The sequence below is a fragment of the Myzus persicae genome, unplaced genomic scaffold (genome assembly GCF_001856785.1).
Source record: "Myzus persicae strain clone G006 unplaced genomic scaffold, MPER_G0061.0, whole genome shotgun sequence".
Taxonomy (NCBI): Eukaryota; Metazoa; Arthropoda; class Insecta; order Hemiptera; family Aphididae; genus Myzus; species Myzus persicae.
Genome location: NW_019101546.1, coordinates 185,364 through 200,640, shown reverse-complemented (window position 1 = coordinate 200,640; position 15,277 = coordinate 185,364). Strand labels below are relative to the sequence as shown.

The window sequence follows — 15,277 nt, the reverse complement described above, 5'->3', positions numbered from 1 at the left end:
TACATGTACATTGTATACGCATGTGTATTGTATATTCATACTATAATATTATGGTAGGTATTATCACTCCTGATCGTGCAAAATGTTACCACCGGAAACTGTGGTAATAAAAGTATCCCATATTATAGTAATGGTCTAAATAGGTTTTTTTTTTTAAAAATGGCCATCGTTAACGAATATTATTAGTACCTACAATATGGGTACGAGCATATTATATTGTATCTATTTCGAGTGTGCTAAAAGTACAGTACATCCCAACATTAAGGATTACATATATAACAGCACTGTGCAAAAATGTCCATTATGGGATATTATATGATGCCGCAGGAACTTGGTATAGAGGTACACATATGGTACATAATATAGTTTGTATAACAACAATATTGGTGGTAGGTATAGCTTACGAAATAATAATTGTCGGTTTTAATTTCCAATTTATAGGCAAACGCCACGTCCGTTCCCATGCTTTCGATTTCGGTAGGAATTAATTTCTTTTTTCTCTTTATTTTGTATACACGCGACAATACAGATAATGACACAAAATGACTCGGTCGACAGTCTGCAGAAGTGTGCTCGTGAATCGTGTGAAACGCTATTCAGGGATTTGGAGCATTAAGACGTGTGTGTTTAATATAATTCTGTTTGCACGTTGTATTTTAGCACCGGATATGGTAATAACGGATATAATATAATGGCGTATAATGGTGTCGTCGTCGTTATTAGAGAATAGGTCTGTTAAACGGCCCATCGTATTATTATTATTGTTATTATTATAATGCGCACTATTATACTATCTATGTATATATAGGTTGTAGTGTCGTACCTACCTCAATTCAAGTCGCGGACGTGGTCAAGTCGTCAAGAGCACATTCATCACTCTCACGTCTTAGATACCTCGCAAATCGAATAGACACAATTGAACAAAAACTTAGGACGTTAACAACTCTACAGCAACATAATAATATATTGACTGCATTATCTATACACATATTGGTGAAACGAGCAGTCTTAAAAATACCCTTCCAACTTCCACACAAAAGGCGTAGAAATGGTCTTCGTTGTAAAGGAACACTGCAGGAGTATACAATTGTATACATTATCTATGGAGCAGACAACACATTATACGAACAAAATAGAAATGTATTAAATAGAAATTATTGGCGTCTGAAAACAATACATAATATTTACGAATACAAAATTCAAAAGGTTCTCAGTAACCTGAATTATAATATACACAAAGTATAGTAACTACCCAATAAGTTTATGTATAGTATATAAAAATATCAAATTTATAAAATTAATGTTTATGTTGTAGTATATAATATAAACTAAGTCCTTAGACTAAATTTGTACTTAAATCTAAAAAAATATACAATTGCAAAATGTTCGGTGTACAAGTATGGATAAATAAAATATATCAAAAATAGTAATAATCAATTACAAACAAGTGACAGTTCTTTTTTAAATCTAGATGGCGAAAAAAAATTGAAAATAAAATACGTCCACATATTGTGACAAAACATCAGTCTCAACATCTCATGTATATATTATTATGGTAATATATTTAGAACATTTATTATTTCGCTATATATTATACCTGTATCACTTGGCACAGTAAAATTGTTTCAAGACATTACGACCGCGAGACTGATGTTTTGACAACCCGGCTGCTATGAATGAGTTAACACAAATCACAACATATTATTATCCATTAATATACAATTATTTTATTTTCTCACACCTCTGGAGTCGCGGAGTCATTCAGTCAACTTCGGTATTTTCGAACGGAATAAAAGTTTTCGATTGGAAATATCGTGGCTTAAGTTTAAAGTAAGTTTAAATTTTCATAGTGAAAAGGCGGTGGATAGGTACCACGCAATATTGTCGTAAGAACTAAAAACACACTAACATACACACAAATTGATAGGTATCTTACACTCGCTTAAGCTTTTATACGTTTCATTAACGTCCGTGAAGCTGTATACATAATAGTTTAAGTCGGCAGACTTATCCAAATGGACATGTAAAATCAGCAGTAAATAGTTTTTTTGTGATAGAAAAAAATTCTCTTCCCCTTTATAAAAGCATATTTTACGATCTCCGACGATCTTCAAATTAGTGGTAGGCAAAAAAAATTCCAAATAACTGATACTTGGATACGAATTTATACAAATTTTAGCTATAATTTAAAATTAATAAATATCAATAACTTTACATATATTGTTGAATTATTGTCAATGCTAAAAAATACAATGTTACTGTGTGTTATTTTTGATGTTACGAGAAAAGTTTAACTATATTTTGAGAACGAATGTTGACCTAAGTTTTCTTGGTATTGTCAAATTCATTGAATATAATTAAATTTGAATCTTCGGCTATTCATGGTTTTATTTTTCTTACCCGAAACTGCGACCCAGAAGAGCGTTACAGTGAAAATACTATTTGCTTATAGACAATTTAAGGTAAACAGTTAATACGAAATATATGGTTTGAAAATTGATCCTGGAAAACACAAAAGTCGCATCCGTCGTCGTCGAAAGCATACAGCTAGATAGCACTGCAGAGCTTACATTTATAATAATAATAATACAATATTTTATGTACACATGTCAGCTTTTAGTGCCTACTCAGCGAGTATATTACTGTTGGCCTTTAGCAGCCTTCTCTTGATGTCCTTCATCTCACTCACCTTCTTGGTCAGGTACATGACGCTGATTTGGTTCTCGATGTACTTCTGCCGCTTGGCGTCCCGCGACCGTTTGGCTGCCTCGTTGTTCTTCTGCCGCTTCATGACGTACGTCTGGTCGTACTGCTGTTGCTGCTCGTGCGCCAGCCGGCGATGGTCGTCATCGTTGCTGTTGCTGTTGTTGTTGTTGTTGTTGTTGTTGTTCCCGGACCGTCTCATTTTCTCAAAGTTCCTCGGCGGCCCCAAGCTCTCCATGTACCGGTGACGGAACGACAAGAAGTCCGATTGTCTGTATATGGCAGCCACTTCCTCCGGATCCACGACGTCCATGTCGTCCATTGCGCACGCATTGATGCGGTGACGGTGCTCTCGGTCTAGTTCCCGGTGCTGTTGCTGCTGGCGGTGTAGCTGATGGAAGTGGTGAGGGTCGTCAGTAGTCGTAGTGCACGTGGTTGTCGACTCGGGCGACGGACAATCAGATCGGTCGGCGCTAATGTCTACGCCTCCATACGCCCCACCGGTCACTCTGCCGTCTAGCATCCTGTCATAGTAAGGATAACTGTTTCTGCACAAAACAAAACATGTACAATTAATTTGAGTATTATATTGTTGAACATAAACAAACGGAAAAATAAAATGATAAAAATATATTCTCGCGGTTGGGAAGATTTATGCCCCAAGGCATATAAGCCAATGCAAATATTATGATATTATGGTTAAGTGTCGTTAATGATTGTCGTACCCGAAACCGTAGGCTGACTTGGAATAGCTGCAGTCGAATCCGCCGAACGGGAAGTGGTTGGACTCGGACGAGGACGGCGACAACGTTGCCGCGTACCCTGGGCTGCCGGACAACATCAACGAGGGGTCCAACGGGAGAGCGCCGTACGCGGCCTGCAGCTGGAGCTTTTGCTTGTGGAGCTTCTGCTGCTGTTCCTGGTGGTGTTGTTGCTGTTGCTGCATTTGAAGCTGCAACTGGAGCTGCTGCTGAAGATGGAGCTGATGCTGCTGCTGGAGGTGCAGATGCTGCTGCTGATGTTGGATGTGGCTGTGATGGTGAAACTGAGTGGCCGCGGACGTCGGAAGAACAGGCAGGAACGGGTTGTATTCGGGGACAGCCGCGGACGAGATCATGTGCCGGTAAGCGGCCGCGTCGGCGTACATTCCGTGCAGTGGCGCCAAGTGTTCCGCGGCCATCATGGACGACGACGAGTCCGGCGCCCAGTAGGCCTTGCATTGCGGCTGCGGCTTCGACGGCGGCGGTGACGGCGGCGGTGACGATTTGACCTGCACCTTAGGCGACAGCACCACCACGGTGGCACGTTGAGGTTGCGGCGGCGGCTGCAACGGCAACGCTCTTCCGGCGCTCAAGTCCAGCGGCGTCGATTTACCGCCGTTCTGAGCGTTCGACTGTGGCGGCGCGTCCTCCGTCAATTTTTCCGGTCCATCGCGTCCCGCCTCTGCCTCCGAGACGCTGTTCTCTTTTTTCACGGTCAAGTCCAGCGGTACCGCTTCCGCCGCGGATTCGTCCAATTCCATTGGCACGCTCATGGCTTTCGTCGTCCAAAAGTCAAATGATGATGTTCGAGTGGTTGTTGTATGACCTGCTGCTATACAAATAAAACGGACGTTTTAATAAAAGAACCTAAAAAATGTGCCACCCGTGAGTTGGTCATAAATTATCGTCATTCGTTATTTATTTATTTACGAATTATACGGACTTGAGCCCCTTTCACAAAGTAATGGTAACTTAAGTACAGTGAAAAAAAAAATAAATAAATAAAATATTACAAACAATACAATGTATGAATAATCGTATAACTATTCATTTTCAAAGAAGACTCTTAAAATATGCTATCTGCATTTGCACGAGACATTAACCTCCTATTTGATTCATTAAACAGTTATCAAATAATACGCTTCAGAATAGTGAAATCCACCGTCAGTGGTCATGCACATATAGCATGTATATTAATATTGACCATCCAGTTCATGACTATAATACAATTCAAAAGAATATAATTTGTAAAATGTGAAAACTCGATAACTATACACCGCACGCATATATCTAACGTATTTTTCAAATCGATTTCAATACAACAACGAAAAGACTTTTTTGATTTATATACATGATCGCACTCCTGTATTGAACTGGGTGGTCGATTTTAAGTTATTAAATGCCTAAATAAATATTTTATATTCAATTTTTTCGTAGACATATATGAAGTCGATCGTCTGCAGCGGCCATGTGGCACGGACGAAATGTGTTAATATTTACGCACCACCGACGATTTGACAAAAATACTACGACCTTGGGGCAACCACGGTCGTGTGCGGCTTTTCGGCGAATAATCAATTCCGATTGGAGAGTGAACCCTTTGAGAGAGGGGGCGTGTGACCAATGGGACGACGGTCATCGCGGTCTGTGTGTGGTCCTCTACTTGTGTGTCAATAACTCCCTGACGGACGGCCTGAGTACGCGTCGCCGCCGCGGATTACAGCCGTCGACCTCGATTTCGACATATATTTTTGGTTTTTTTCTGGGTCACCTATTTTGCCAAAATTCAAACGTGATTCGATCCTATTTGTTTCGAATCTATACCTTAATTATTTTAAAGGTTATAACACTACAACTATATTATACACTACGTTTAGTATATAAAGTAGCTTTCATATTTATTCGAAAACTAGCGAAATATGAAAACTTGATTTTTTTCAATAGGCATGACAATATGCAAATTGATCAACGCGTCGTTCATTATAATTATATGATGAACTTTTTTTTTATGAGCGAGGAGCCGCAAGCTCATCATTTCGCATAGAGTAGCTGATTATTACAATACAACTACATATTATTATCAATTACAATTACATTACTTATTTTATGACAATAATAAACTATGCTAATAATAAGTGTTTTAACAAAAAAAATGTAATTATTGTTTATGATAATTTTGTAATACATAGTAAATATTTCAGTATTAATAAACATAATATTAATGTAGGTACCTATAGGTATTTAAAATATGATCGCTACTGGGACAACAAATTTTTTTTAACATTTTAAATAATCCCTTGTAATAAACGAGGTTTGGTTGTAGTGCAAAACATATCAGATAATCTAGTTATCGTCAGACAACTATGATGGAAACTAAAAAATTGTTAATTATAAAATGTAAATTCAAAAGCAAAAGTTTATGACGCGTGTGTTGTTCCTTTGTAATAAATTTGTGTGGTCTGGGGTTGTGGGTGGTGGGGTGGCCGGGTAGTAGGCAAAGGGACGAATAATTCCGGGATCCCCTTGCAAATACGCCACTGACTGACGTTATGCGGACTGGAATTTAATCTGATGCAAAGTTAATTCTCGTGGACGAAAAATAAATAGAAAAAACCAGACAGAAATGTCGAACGATAAAAAAACTAGGTGGCTACCTACTATAAAGCGTTACAGGAAAATACGACCACGTGGGCTCGAGTTCACCGCGCGTTTACTATATACCAATATTAGACTGTTTATAAATGTATACATTTACCCACCACGTCGATATTGTCTAGAGCAATAATAATTGTGTTTAATAAATAATAATTCGGCTCCTATATTTATAGCAGGTTAGTATGTATTTGCAGTTTGCACACGTATATTATGCTGCACTACTCTGGTCGATCGGTGCTAAATACGTAATATTGAGTTTACTCCAGAAAATCTGATTACAATTTTATGTAAGTGTAGGTACCTACAACTACCCTGCGTCTGTAAAATAATATTGTACAAGGGTTTCGGTATATATACAACGACGACAAAACGAGTGTAATGTCCCGGTATCGTGGTACTCTACGTTTTTACCGAAATGTCCTCTACAAATTATGGTGTTATGACGTTATGTTCCTAATCACATTAAATATTTTTGTGCTTGCTACGATGTATATAAATGTATAATATATTAATATGTTATAGTATATGCTTTTCTTTAGGTCTCCGACAGCTGTCGACAGCATTTATTTCTATTGTAACTATACCATACTAACTAGTGGCGTAACTGAGAAAAAACTGAAGAGAGCAAAATAATTTATTAACATTTATTGCTATATATTTACTAAAATCATAACCATTACCTACGGCACATATTACTAGTTCTTAAGAAAGGTGCTACAACTTGTTTGAAAAAATATTGTGATAATAATCTAAGAAATAACATAGATTTTGTTATTATTTTCAACTCTGATAATGAGATAATGTTGACAATTGTCGTCTGCAATATTATTATATCACAAGAGAAACGTGAAATAAAATAATTACTTTTATGCGATAGGTAATTTGAAGAAACAATATTTTTATCTTATAAAATATGTTGGTATATAGATATTTAAATGTATTACATTTTTTTCTTAATTTAGAAGCTTAAATTAAAATTTAAAAAAAAAATATTTTTTTTTGTTTTACACGTTTGCGTTCAGTTAATGCAAGAGCAGTAATTTCAAAATTTTCCAATTCTGATATAATGGGTCACTATTGCTACAGCAGTAATTTACAAAACCGACGAAATCGGGCATTACTCCTTATTCAGTACTATTTTTAATGATATTAGACCAATCTGGAGATAACACTGACCCATTGGCCATTACGTATACTCATACATTTGGGCACGTAATAATATCACACAATAATATTATTCCAAACAGAATGAAATAGCACTATAATAGCAGTAATAAAATATTGATTTCCTGAGGTCGATACATGAATAATGAAAAAAGTGAGGTGTCCATGAACGTGTTAAAGATTTCGATTGTTGGCGAGAGGCTAATTGATACGTTTGCAAAAGGTAAAATTATTTCTTCTCAATAATTATGCCACTGCTAGGTAGTATTTATATATTTTTTGTAAATATATTGGTCCAAAAGTGTGTTAGAAATAACATGCAGCCAGGAAACTGCACCCTGCTGTACGCGGTACCGTCGCACGACGATTAAAAACGACACCTAATTACCCCGCATATAATCGAATTTAATTATTAAATATTAGCCATGACTCGTGAATCTGCACGTGCCATACATCGATAAAAACTGACATGTTATGTTATTACTCAATGTATACAACAAGTAATGGTTTTTTTAAACGAACAGTTGAGTGTAGATCAGTTATTTGTTAGTGCAATAAACATAATATTATTATCTTCATTTGTAAATAGTATTATTATAACAATGAGTAATGACTAAATTTTTTGAAATAATATTTTGACCAAAGGTCAATATTGAAACAGTGTGATAACAATACGTGCTCGAATATAGGTACCAATAATACATTTCGTCAATAACCACAGTACCTATCTGAGGACTAGGACGGCATGGCTGCTGCTAGGTCACACGAGAGCATATAGAACAAAGGAATCGATATAAGTTGCCATTTTCACTCGAGTGGCTAAAACACAAATCATATTATAATATAATATGTATGCGTATAAGATCGAATAACCACTGTGTTCGATCGGGATGGAAAAATAACAACTTAGGGTCGTCGTCACTGCAGTTGGATCGAACTCGCAGCAAATAAATAATTTACATATTATACTTTCGGCTATAGGCTATAGGCCTATGTATATGTGTGCCATCGTCCCTATATACAGGGTGGATAATCAAGTATGATTGCCTACTTTTCTTCATCAATAAATTATGATTTTTGAAATGTTTCAATACAGCGCTCAAACACCGTCTTTTAAAATGCATTAAAAATATATAACTATTAAGATGACGTGTCAAGCGGAGATGAAAATTTCTGTTTTTCAAATAAAAACTCCGTTCCTGACATAAAATAATTAGCAGATATTAGATAATTATCTGGAAATTTAGACATATCAAAATCAAAATTCGAACCAGTATAGTTTGTGAATCATTTATTAATGATGATAGGTTTATATGATAATGGGTTTGGAAGATATGGAGGCTGTAATAATGATTTTAACATTTTAGTAACTGATATAAGTCTATCAACATAAAAAAATTGTAAAAATGATCCAAGTATAATATATACTAGATGATCCTTTATTACATCTATTTTATGTTTTTACCTATATAAACTATTGTTAATGACTTTATTATTCTTATTATAAACATTCTAATAACCCAGAAAACTACTCGTTCGATATTTGAATAAGGTCTATCAACATTTTCAAAACAATAATCTTTTGAATAATTTACAGTAAAAATAAGGGTTCCTATTTGAAGGACAGAAATTTGTATCGTCACACACTCTTGAATAACGATTTTCTCAAACATTTTTTTAGTATGATCTTCAGAGAATTTAAAAATTCAAAAAATCAGAATTCTTACATATTATCAATTATTAAAGAAAAATGGGGGTGAGCGTGATTGAAGAATCACCCTGTACTCAACATACTATGTTTATACATATAAGCACACATATATCGACGACCGTCGCGTGGTATACTGCAATCCGGATATAACGTGATGGGCAATTTGTTTTTATTTCCCAAAAGATTTATGAGGCGACGTTTACGATATATTTAACCGCGATCGGGACGACAGAATCCGACTTTAAATCTTTTTTTTCAACCCGGAAACGGTCACAAATGTTTAATACATAATAGCAAGTTTAAATAACGCGTATTATAATATGCGTATGTCATGTGAATGATACGTCACTCTCATCCAAGTCGGTTGTTTTAGATTTTGTTTATTTTATGTATATGTCTACGTGCTAAGTCCAAACATAATATTTTTAATTTCCCCCACCCATTGCCATTTTTTGCCTCCTAAATCAAAGTTTTTATTTTAAATACACCTTCACCCACCAATTTTATAAATTATTGAACATCAAAGTTAGATAATATAGTCATACAGGTGCTACCAAAGATGTCATCGTAGTTTATTTTAATTTCGAATATCCATAATGTTATAGATTTTGTGAGGAGCGATAAATGTACCATGATGTGCTTTTTTTTTTTTATATATCTGTCATCACCTTTTTGGACAGTAGAAATATTTCGATTTTCAACTTTAAAAGTTTTGTTTTTGGTAGGAAATTAAATTTAGTTGGTAATTTTACGGTTAAAAGTAAAAAAAAAGGCTAGTACTTTTCAAAATAACCGGGAAAACAAATTACGGAACATGGGGAATTTTTGAGCGAGGTATTCGACAAAGTCGATTTTGACTGTTTTGGTGTAAGTCAATAGAACAGTGTTTCCCAAAGGGTGTGCCGCGGCACAACAGTGTGCCGTGAAATTTGAAAGGTGTGCCGCGACAACTTGAACTTTTTTTTATAAAAAAAACATAAAATGATTTTTTTTTTAAATATTAAAATATATAAAACTAATAATTAATACAAAAACGAACGTCGCAAAGCTTCAATACAATTTGGGCTGGCCGTTGTGTTTTTTGAACGTAACTGTTTCGTATGACCGAACGAATTATTACTTAATATTGAAAGGCCAAAAATGTATAGTACACGGTACAATTCTATGATATATATATACAAGTACAGCTATCAAGAGACAATAATATTATTACCTATTAACGATAATAATATCCGACACCATTACCTATATACGTATTATTCGATAAGTAGATAATATTTATTCAAAGTGTGCCGTGACTTATAATAACTAATAATAATGTGCCGCGATGGGAAAAAGTTTGGGAACCGCTGCAATAGAACTTACTTTTAACAAATGTTTATATTAGCGTTTTCTATACAAAAAGTCATTTGCATAATATTTTGACTTTTTTTTTTAAACTATAGGTTAGACATTTGTTATTTGTCGTTTATAATTATTTGTTATTCTATAAATCCCGATAAAAAGTGTTCAGTTTCAAAAAAGTTAAAATTTAATTCAAGGTTCCCCATATAAGTTGTTCAAAAAATATCAAAAGTACATAATCACAAAGTTATTTTTATAAGCTTTTAAAATTAAAATGTTTTGTAATGTTTTTTCATCAAACTATTTTGTTATAATTCAAAAACGAATAACCACCGATACTTGTTATGTTTACAAATGTTTATACTAGCAATTTGTAAAGATTGTAATATTTTCAAAAGATTAGATTTTTTTAAAACTATTATTATAGTCGTAATTTGACATTTTGGATTTCTTAAAGTTTTTTTTATCTATATAATTTTAAAAAATTTGCTACTTCAATAAGCATGGACATTTAATAAAATACCCTTCACAAGTTGTTATTATTGCGAACTGAAAATCTAAAATATATATAAACACTATAGTTTCTTATAGTCATTGTTATCGGTCTTGGGTGATCGGTAGCAAGTTAAGAGATAAGAGCACGAGCAGGTCGATCCGGGCTTCTGAGCTGTGTCGTTATATTATTAAATTTAGTCTACTGACAATCGTGACTGATGCGTTGTCAATCACCAAAACTCAAAAATGTGACAAATGTGACCAATAAAATATTAAATAAATAAATAAAACACAAAATAAAAAAGGCATACAACCAATTATTATTGTTTTTTTTTTTTTTTGGTGTTTTAAAAAAGGATGATTTATTCAAATTACTCGACGCTCGATTAAAAATTATCGCCATACGGCCCGAACAGTCATTCAAAGTTAAAATTTGGACAACATTTGATATTTAAACGGAGAGTATCCATGTTAGTTTTTACTTATTTTGTTATATTTCAAAAATAACTTATAACATTTAACATATATATTATTATATTTTACACGCGCGCAATGACATTTTAAAAAGCAACGGTATCGACAAAAATGAAAACAATCTACATAGCTTATTACTGACGGTAAAATTACTTTAATACAGCAATATAAATATGCCATAAAATGTACTTGGTAATATGAGCTGATAATCGTATGCAATGATTTATCATTGAATTCATATCTAACACAAATAGTAAAGTGATTTACCTACTTCCCGCTTAACTATAATTCATTTATAATTTATCAACTTGACGTTTGAGGATAATATGTGAATAGTTAAATTTTAAATAGAAACAATATCATTCACAGATCTTTTAACATCAACATCGTCCTACAAGGAAATGTCAGTGAAAATAATATAATATAATAGTACTGGTGCAGAAATGTCTAAAATATAATTACAACATTTGGAGGGGAAATATTTTGTTGCTAGTATTATACACATTTCAAAATATATAGTTATAAGGTAGGTACAATAAAATATAAATAAATAATATTATAATGATTCATATTATACGAAAAAATATTATTTTTCAATTCACTGGAAATAATTGTTCTCCAACTTCGGACTATAATTATATATGCCTATAATACCAACACAGCTATGTTCGACGTTCAAGTCTCCGCATCATCCCGTCGCAATATAAATTAGTCAAATTAGTTATTCAAAAGTACGTGGTTTTATTCAACTACAGCCAATAAAAAATGACTCAGAATGTATAGATTCTACGGTATAACATAATGCTTTATACATAAGTATAACGTACAATTTTGTTGTTGAAAAACGCGGATTTTAAGTTAGTGTTGTTGCGGTGCGGTGTGGTTGTTTATAATATCAATAATATTACTATACCTATAGCAGTTTAATATAATTCCGTGGTAGGATATTCATAAAAGGTTTAAACTTAAATACTCAATAGAAAAAAAATAAATATTCGTAACAATATTTCGGGTTGCATTTAAATGTTTATTTGTACTTATAAATAATAACTAGGGTAAACATTTTTTTCCTGTTTTTACTAAAATATAATTTGTCTAGATACGACACCCTCCAAAAACACTGTAAATTCAGTGTTTAGCAAAACAATATAATATGATTAACTGGTGAATAAAATGTATAAGGATAAATATTATCTATAATTTAAAATTAACAATAAGTACCTAGCTAAAAATATACATTACAATAAAGCTAAACAAAATTAATCATGAACTATACGAATGATTTGGTAATCGTAGAGTATGATTAACTTCACTACCTACCTACTTTTTCTCGTAGTTTAATTGTACCTATTTATGTTTATATTAATAGTATTAATTTTAGTACCTACATCATCTTAATGTTGATGTATATATTCCATATTGACAGATTTAACTAATGTAATTTATTAATTTTAAATTATAAATATACTTATTACATAAATAATTTTCATAAATATTTTTATTTGCCCATCACTGATGAAACTACAGTGCTCGACGATTTATAGATAGTGAACGCTATAATATTATTATAATGTTTATCTCGCACGAGCTTTATAATATAACATAAATCCTTACTAATATTGTGATTTGAACGGCCGTTTTCGAGTGAACTTTTATACTTACGGCTTAGAAGCACGTCATTTTAATTAATTAAATACTTTATAATATGTAATATTATCCATATAGATCGGATCGGAGGAAATCGAGGAGCCGTGAAACCGCGGTATGAATAGTTTAATAATAATTATAATACTATACATTAAATTATATTAAAAATACGTAAAATAAAAACAGCGAGATGGTTTGAGAGTAGATTAAAAAAAAATGTATAATGTATATATACTTTAAGTCTTACCGGTTGAAGCGAAGTCGGCTCCGTCGAGTATAATATTATAATATAGTTGACGCAGTTGTCTCGTTGATCGTTGCCCGAGAATAGTGGGTTGCAGGATGGGTGGCCGAAGATCGCGCACTGTCCGGTCGAATTGTCGAACCGATCGTCACAGGACACTGGAGTAGGTACAACTGGTGCAGCGTGTACCACCGATATGCCTCCGATAATGTCGATCACGGACAGACACGTGGGGTAGTGCGGAGTGTTGGTGGAAGGGACGGCGGTGGCGTTGCCAGCGGCGAACTGTAGGAGTGGTGGTCATTGGTCGCGTCGGTGGAGATCTCTGTATTATGCCATTATATGAGACGTATAATAATACATATTATATGAATACACATCTAGGTAAGCGAAACGTGTTTCGAAATCCCGACCACCCCCTACCACGTCCCAGAACAAACCCCGACCCCGAACCATCCTCCGGGATAGACGACGGGTCTGGTCGTAGCAGGAGTGACGGAGACGCATTATATTAAATCCATACAAACAATATAATATGCTAGGTAGGTACATAATATGCCGTGTACTTGGGTTTTATAATATATATGTAGGTAGGTAGAATCCACTATTATATACCTTTCGTATGTACACGCTTAGACCCGTGTACATAGACAATGGGGGTTTTTTTTTTGTGATACGGGCCTGGCCGGACACCGCACAGGACTTCCAGCGATGGCAAACAATGGTGATTGGCGAGTGTCCATCGTCGTTCGGAAATTTTCGTATGGGAAATCGGTTCGTCGAAAAATCCGTTTTGACCTGAAAAGTCTCATCTCGCTTTTTCCCACCAGATGCGGCGCAGACACCATATTATTATTATTTTAGTGTTCCTATACATTATTGTTATATTGTTATCAAAGTATTGTCAGTTTTCATATAATAATAATATTGTGTTATTTACTGGAGATATACGACCCGTCGCACGTCTATTGGGACACGACAACGAGGTGCGATAAAAAGAATTTTGAGAAATCGAAATAAGAGCCCGTGAGATGGTGCTCGAATAACATTTAAACGTACACACACGTACACATAGTATATAGATAGGTACCTAAAAGTTATGACCAAAGGGTTCGTTTTGGACCAACATAATATTATGTGTAGGTACACGATAAATATGGACGATAATGTGGACGCATTAATTGCCTAACTCTGAGAAAACTTTTCCGGGGTTTCGGTTCGCTCACGACGACTATAATTTATTTTTTTTTTTATTTGGTTAGCACCGCGCGGTCTGTAAAATTAAATTTTTGTTTAGCAACTTAAGTTCGTGGTGGTCGTATAATAGTCACAATAGCTGGTGTACACGGATCACTTTGCTTTAACGTTAGATGATTATGTTAAAATAAATATTATAATACGACGTAAGTAAGCACATTATTTATTGTCTCGTTTTCTTATCGATTTTCAAGCCAGTGTAAAATATTATGTCTTTGCGTGATCGATTATTTTGGTTCTATTACTACTGTAATACTACGATAAAATTATTGCTATCTAATAAAAATATAATACAATCAAACGATCATTTGGTATCGATAACAATGAAGAGATTTTTAAAAAAAAAACCGTTTCTTTATTATTGCCCATCATTACAAGTGTACCTACATCATGCGGTAGGTGTACAGGTGGTACGTTCGATTATCTCCGAATCGTCGTATTTGCGGTGTGATCGAAATTCAGTTTACTTTTTTCGCATTATTATTATACGATTTCAATAAAACGCTTCTGCATGTTTGCATTTAGACAAACTCGGCAGACTATAATCGCGGTGGGTATATTGGACGTGAACCCACGTGGTCATTAAAGTCATACTTTTATACGAATAGACAAAAATAAACGAGAGTGAGCAGAGATAATTTATTACAAATTATGCAGTTCGTTTTTATCCGTTCATGTGTAATTTATGTCACTATTGACATAGGTATTTCAATTATTAACAAGTCACCTGTGTACTGCTTTTGTAAACATTATGATTCGTATTATATTAGGTTTATAATATTATACTGTAAAAGACAAATAAAATAATCAGAGTTTATGTTT

At 34.1% G+C, this 15,277-nt stretch overlaps 1 protein-coding gene across 2 annotated transcripts; it reads right to left on the bottom strand.

Moving 5' to 3' along the window:
* Window positions 1–1,433: 1,433 nt before the first annotated feature.
* On the bottom strand, window positions 1,434–13,480 carry LOC111029490 (GATA zinc finger domain-containing protein 10-like). Of its 2 annotated transcripts, none has more exons than XM_022308504.1 (3): window positions 13,202–13,480; window positions 3,429–4,293; window positions 1,434–3,251 (listed from the first exon to the last, which is right to left on the bottom strand). In XM_022308504.1, exons 2-3 carry the CDS (start codon window positions 4,235–4,237, stop codon window positions 2,624–2,626), a joined length of 1,437 nt encoding a protein of 478 aa, XP_022164196.1. In that variant the 5' UTR covers window positions 4,238–4,293; window positions 13,202–13,480; the 3' UTR covers window positions 1,434–2,623. The 2 variants fall into 2 exon arrangements, with proteins under 2 accessions (XP_022164196.1, XP_022164195.1); XM_022308503.1 differs by having other exon boundaries at window positions 3,429–4,296; window positions 13,202–13,478.
* Between the last annotated feature and the right edge of the window lie 1,797 nt (window positions 13,481–15,277).

Coding starts and splice junctions, on each gene's coding strand:
- LOC111029490 (XM_022308504.1), bottom strand. CDS start 4,237: ATGAGCGTGCCAATGGAATTGGACGAATCCGCGGCGGAAGCGGTACCG. Junction 3,252..3,428: donor AAGTCAGCCTACGGTTTCGG/GTACGACAATCA, acceptor TGTTTTGTGCAG/AAACAGTTATCCTTACTATG.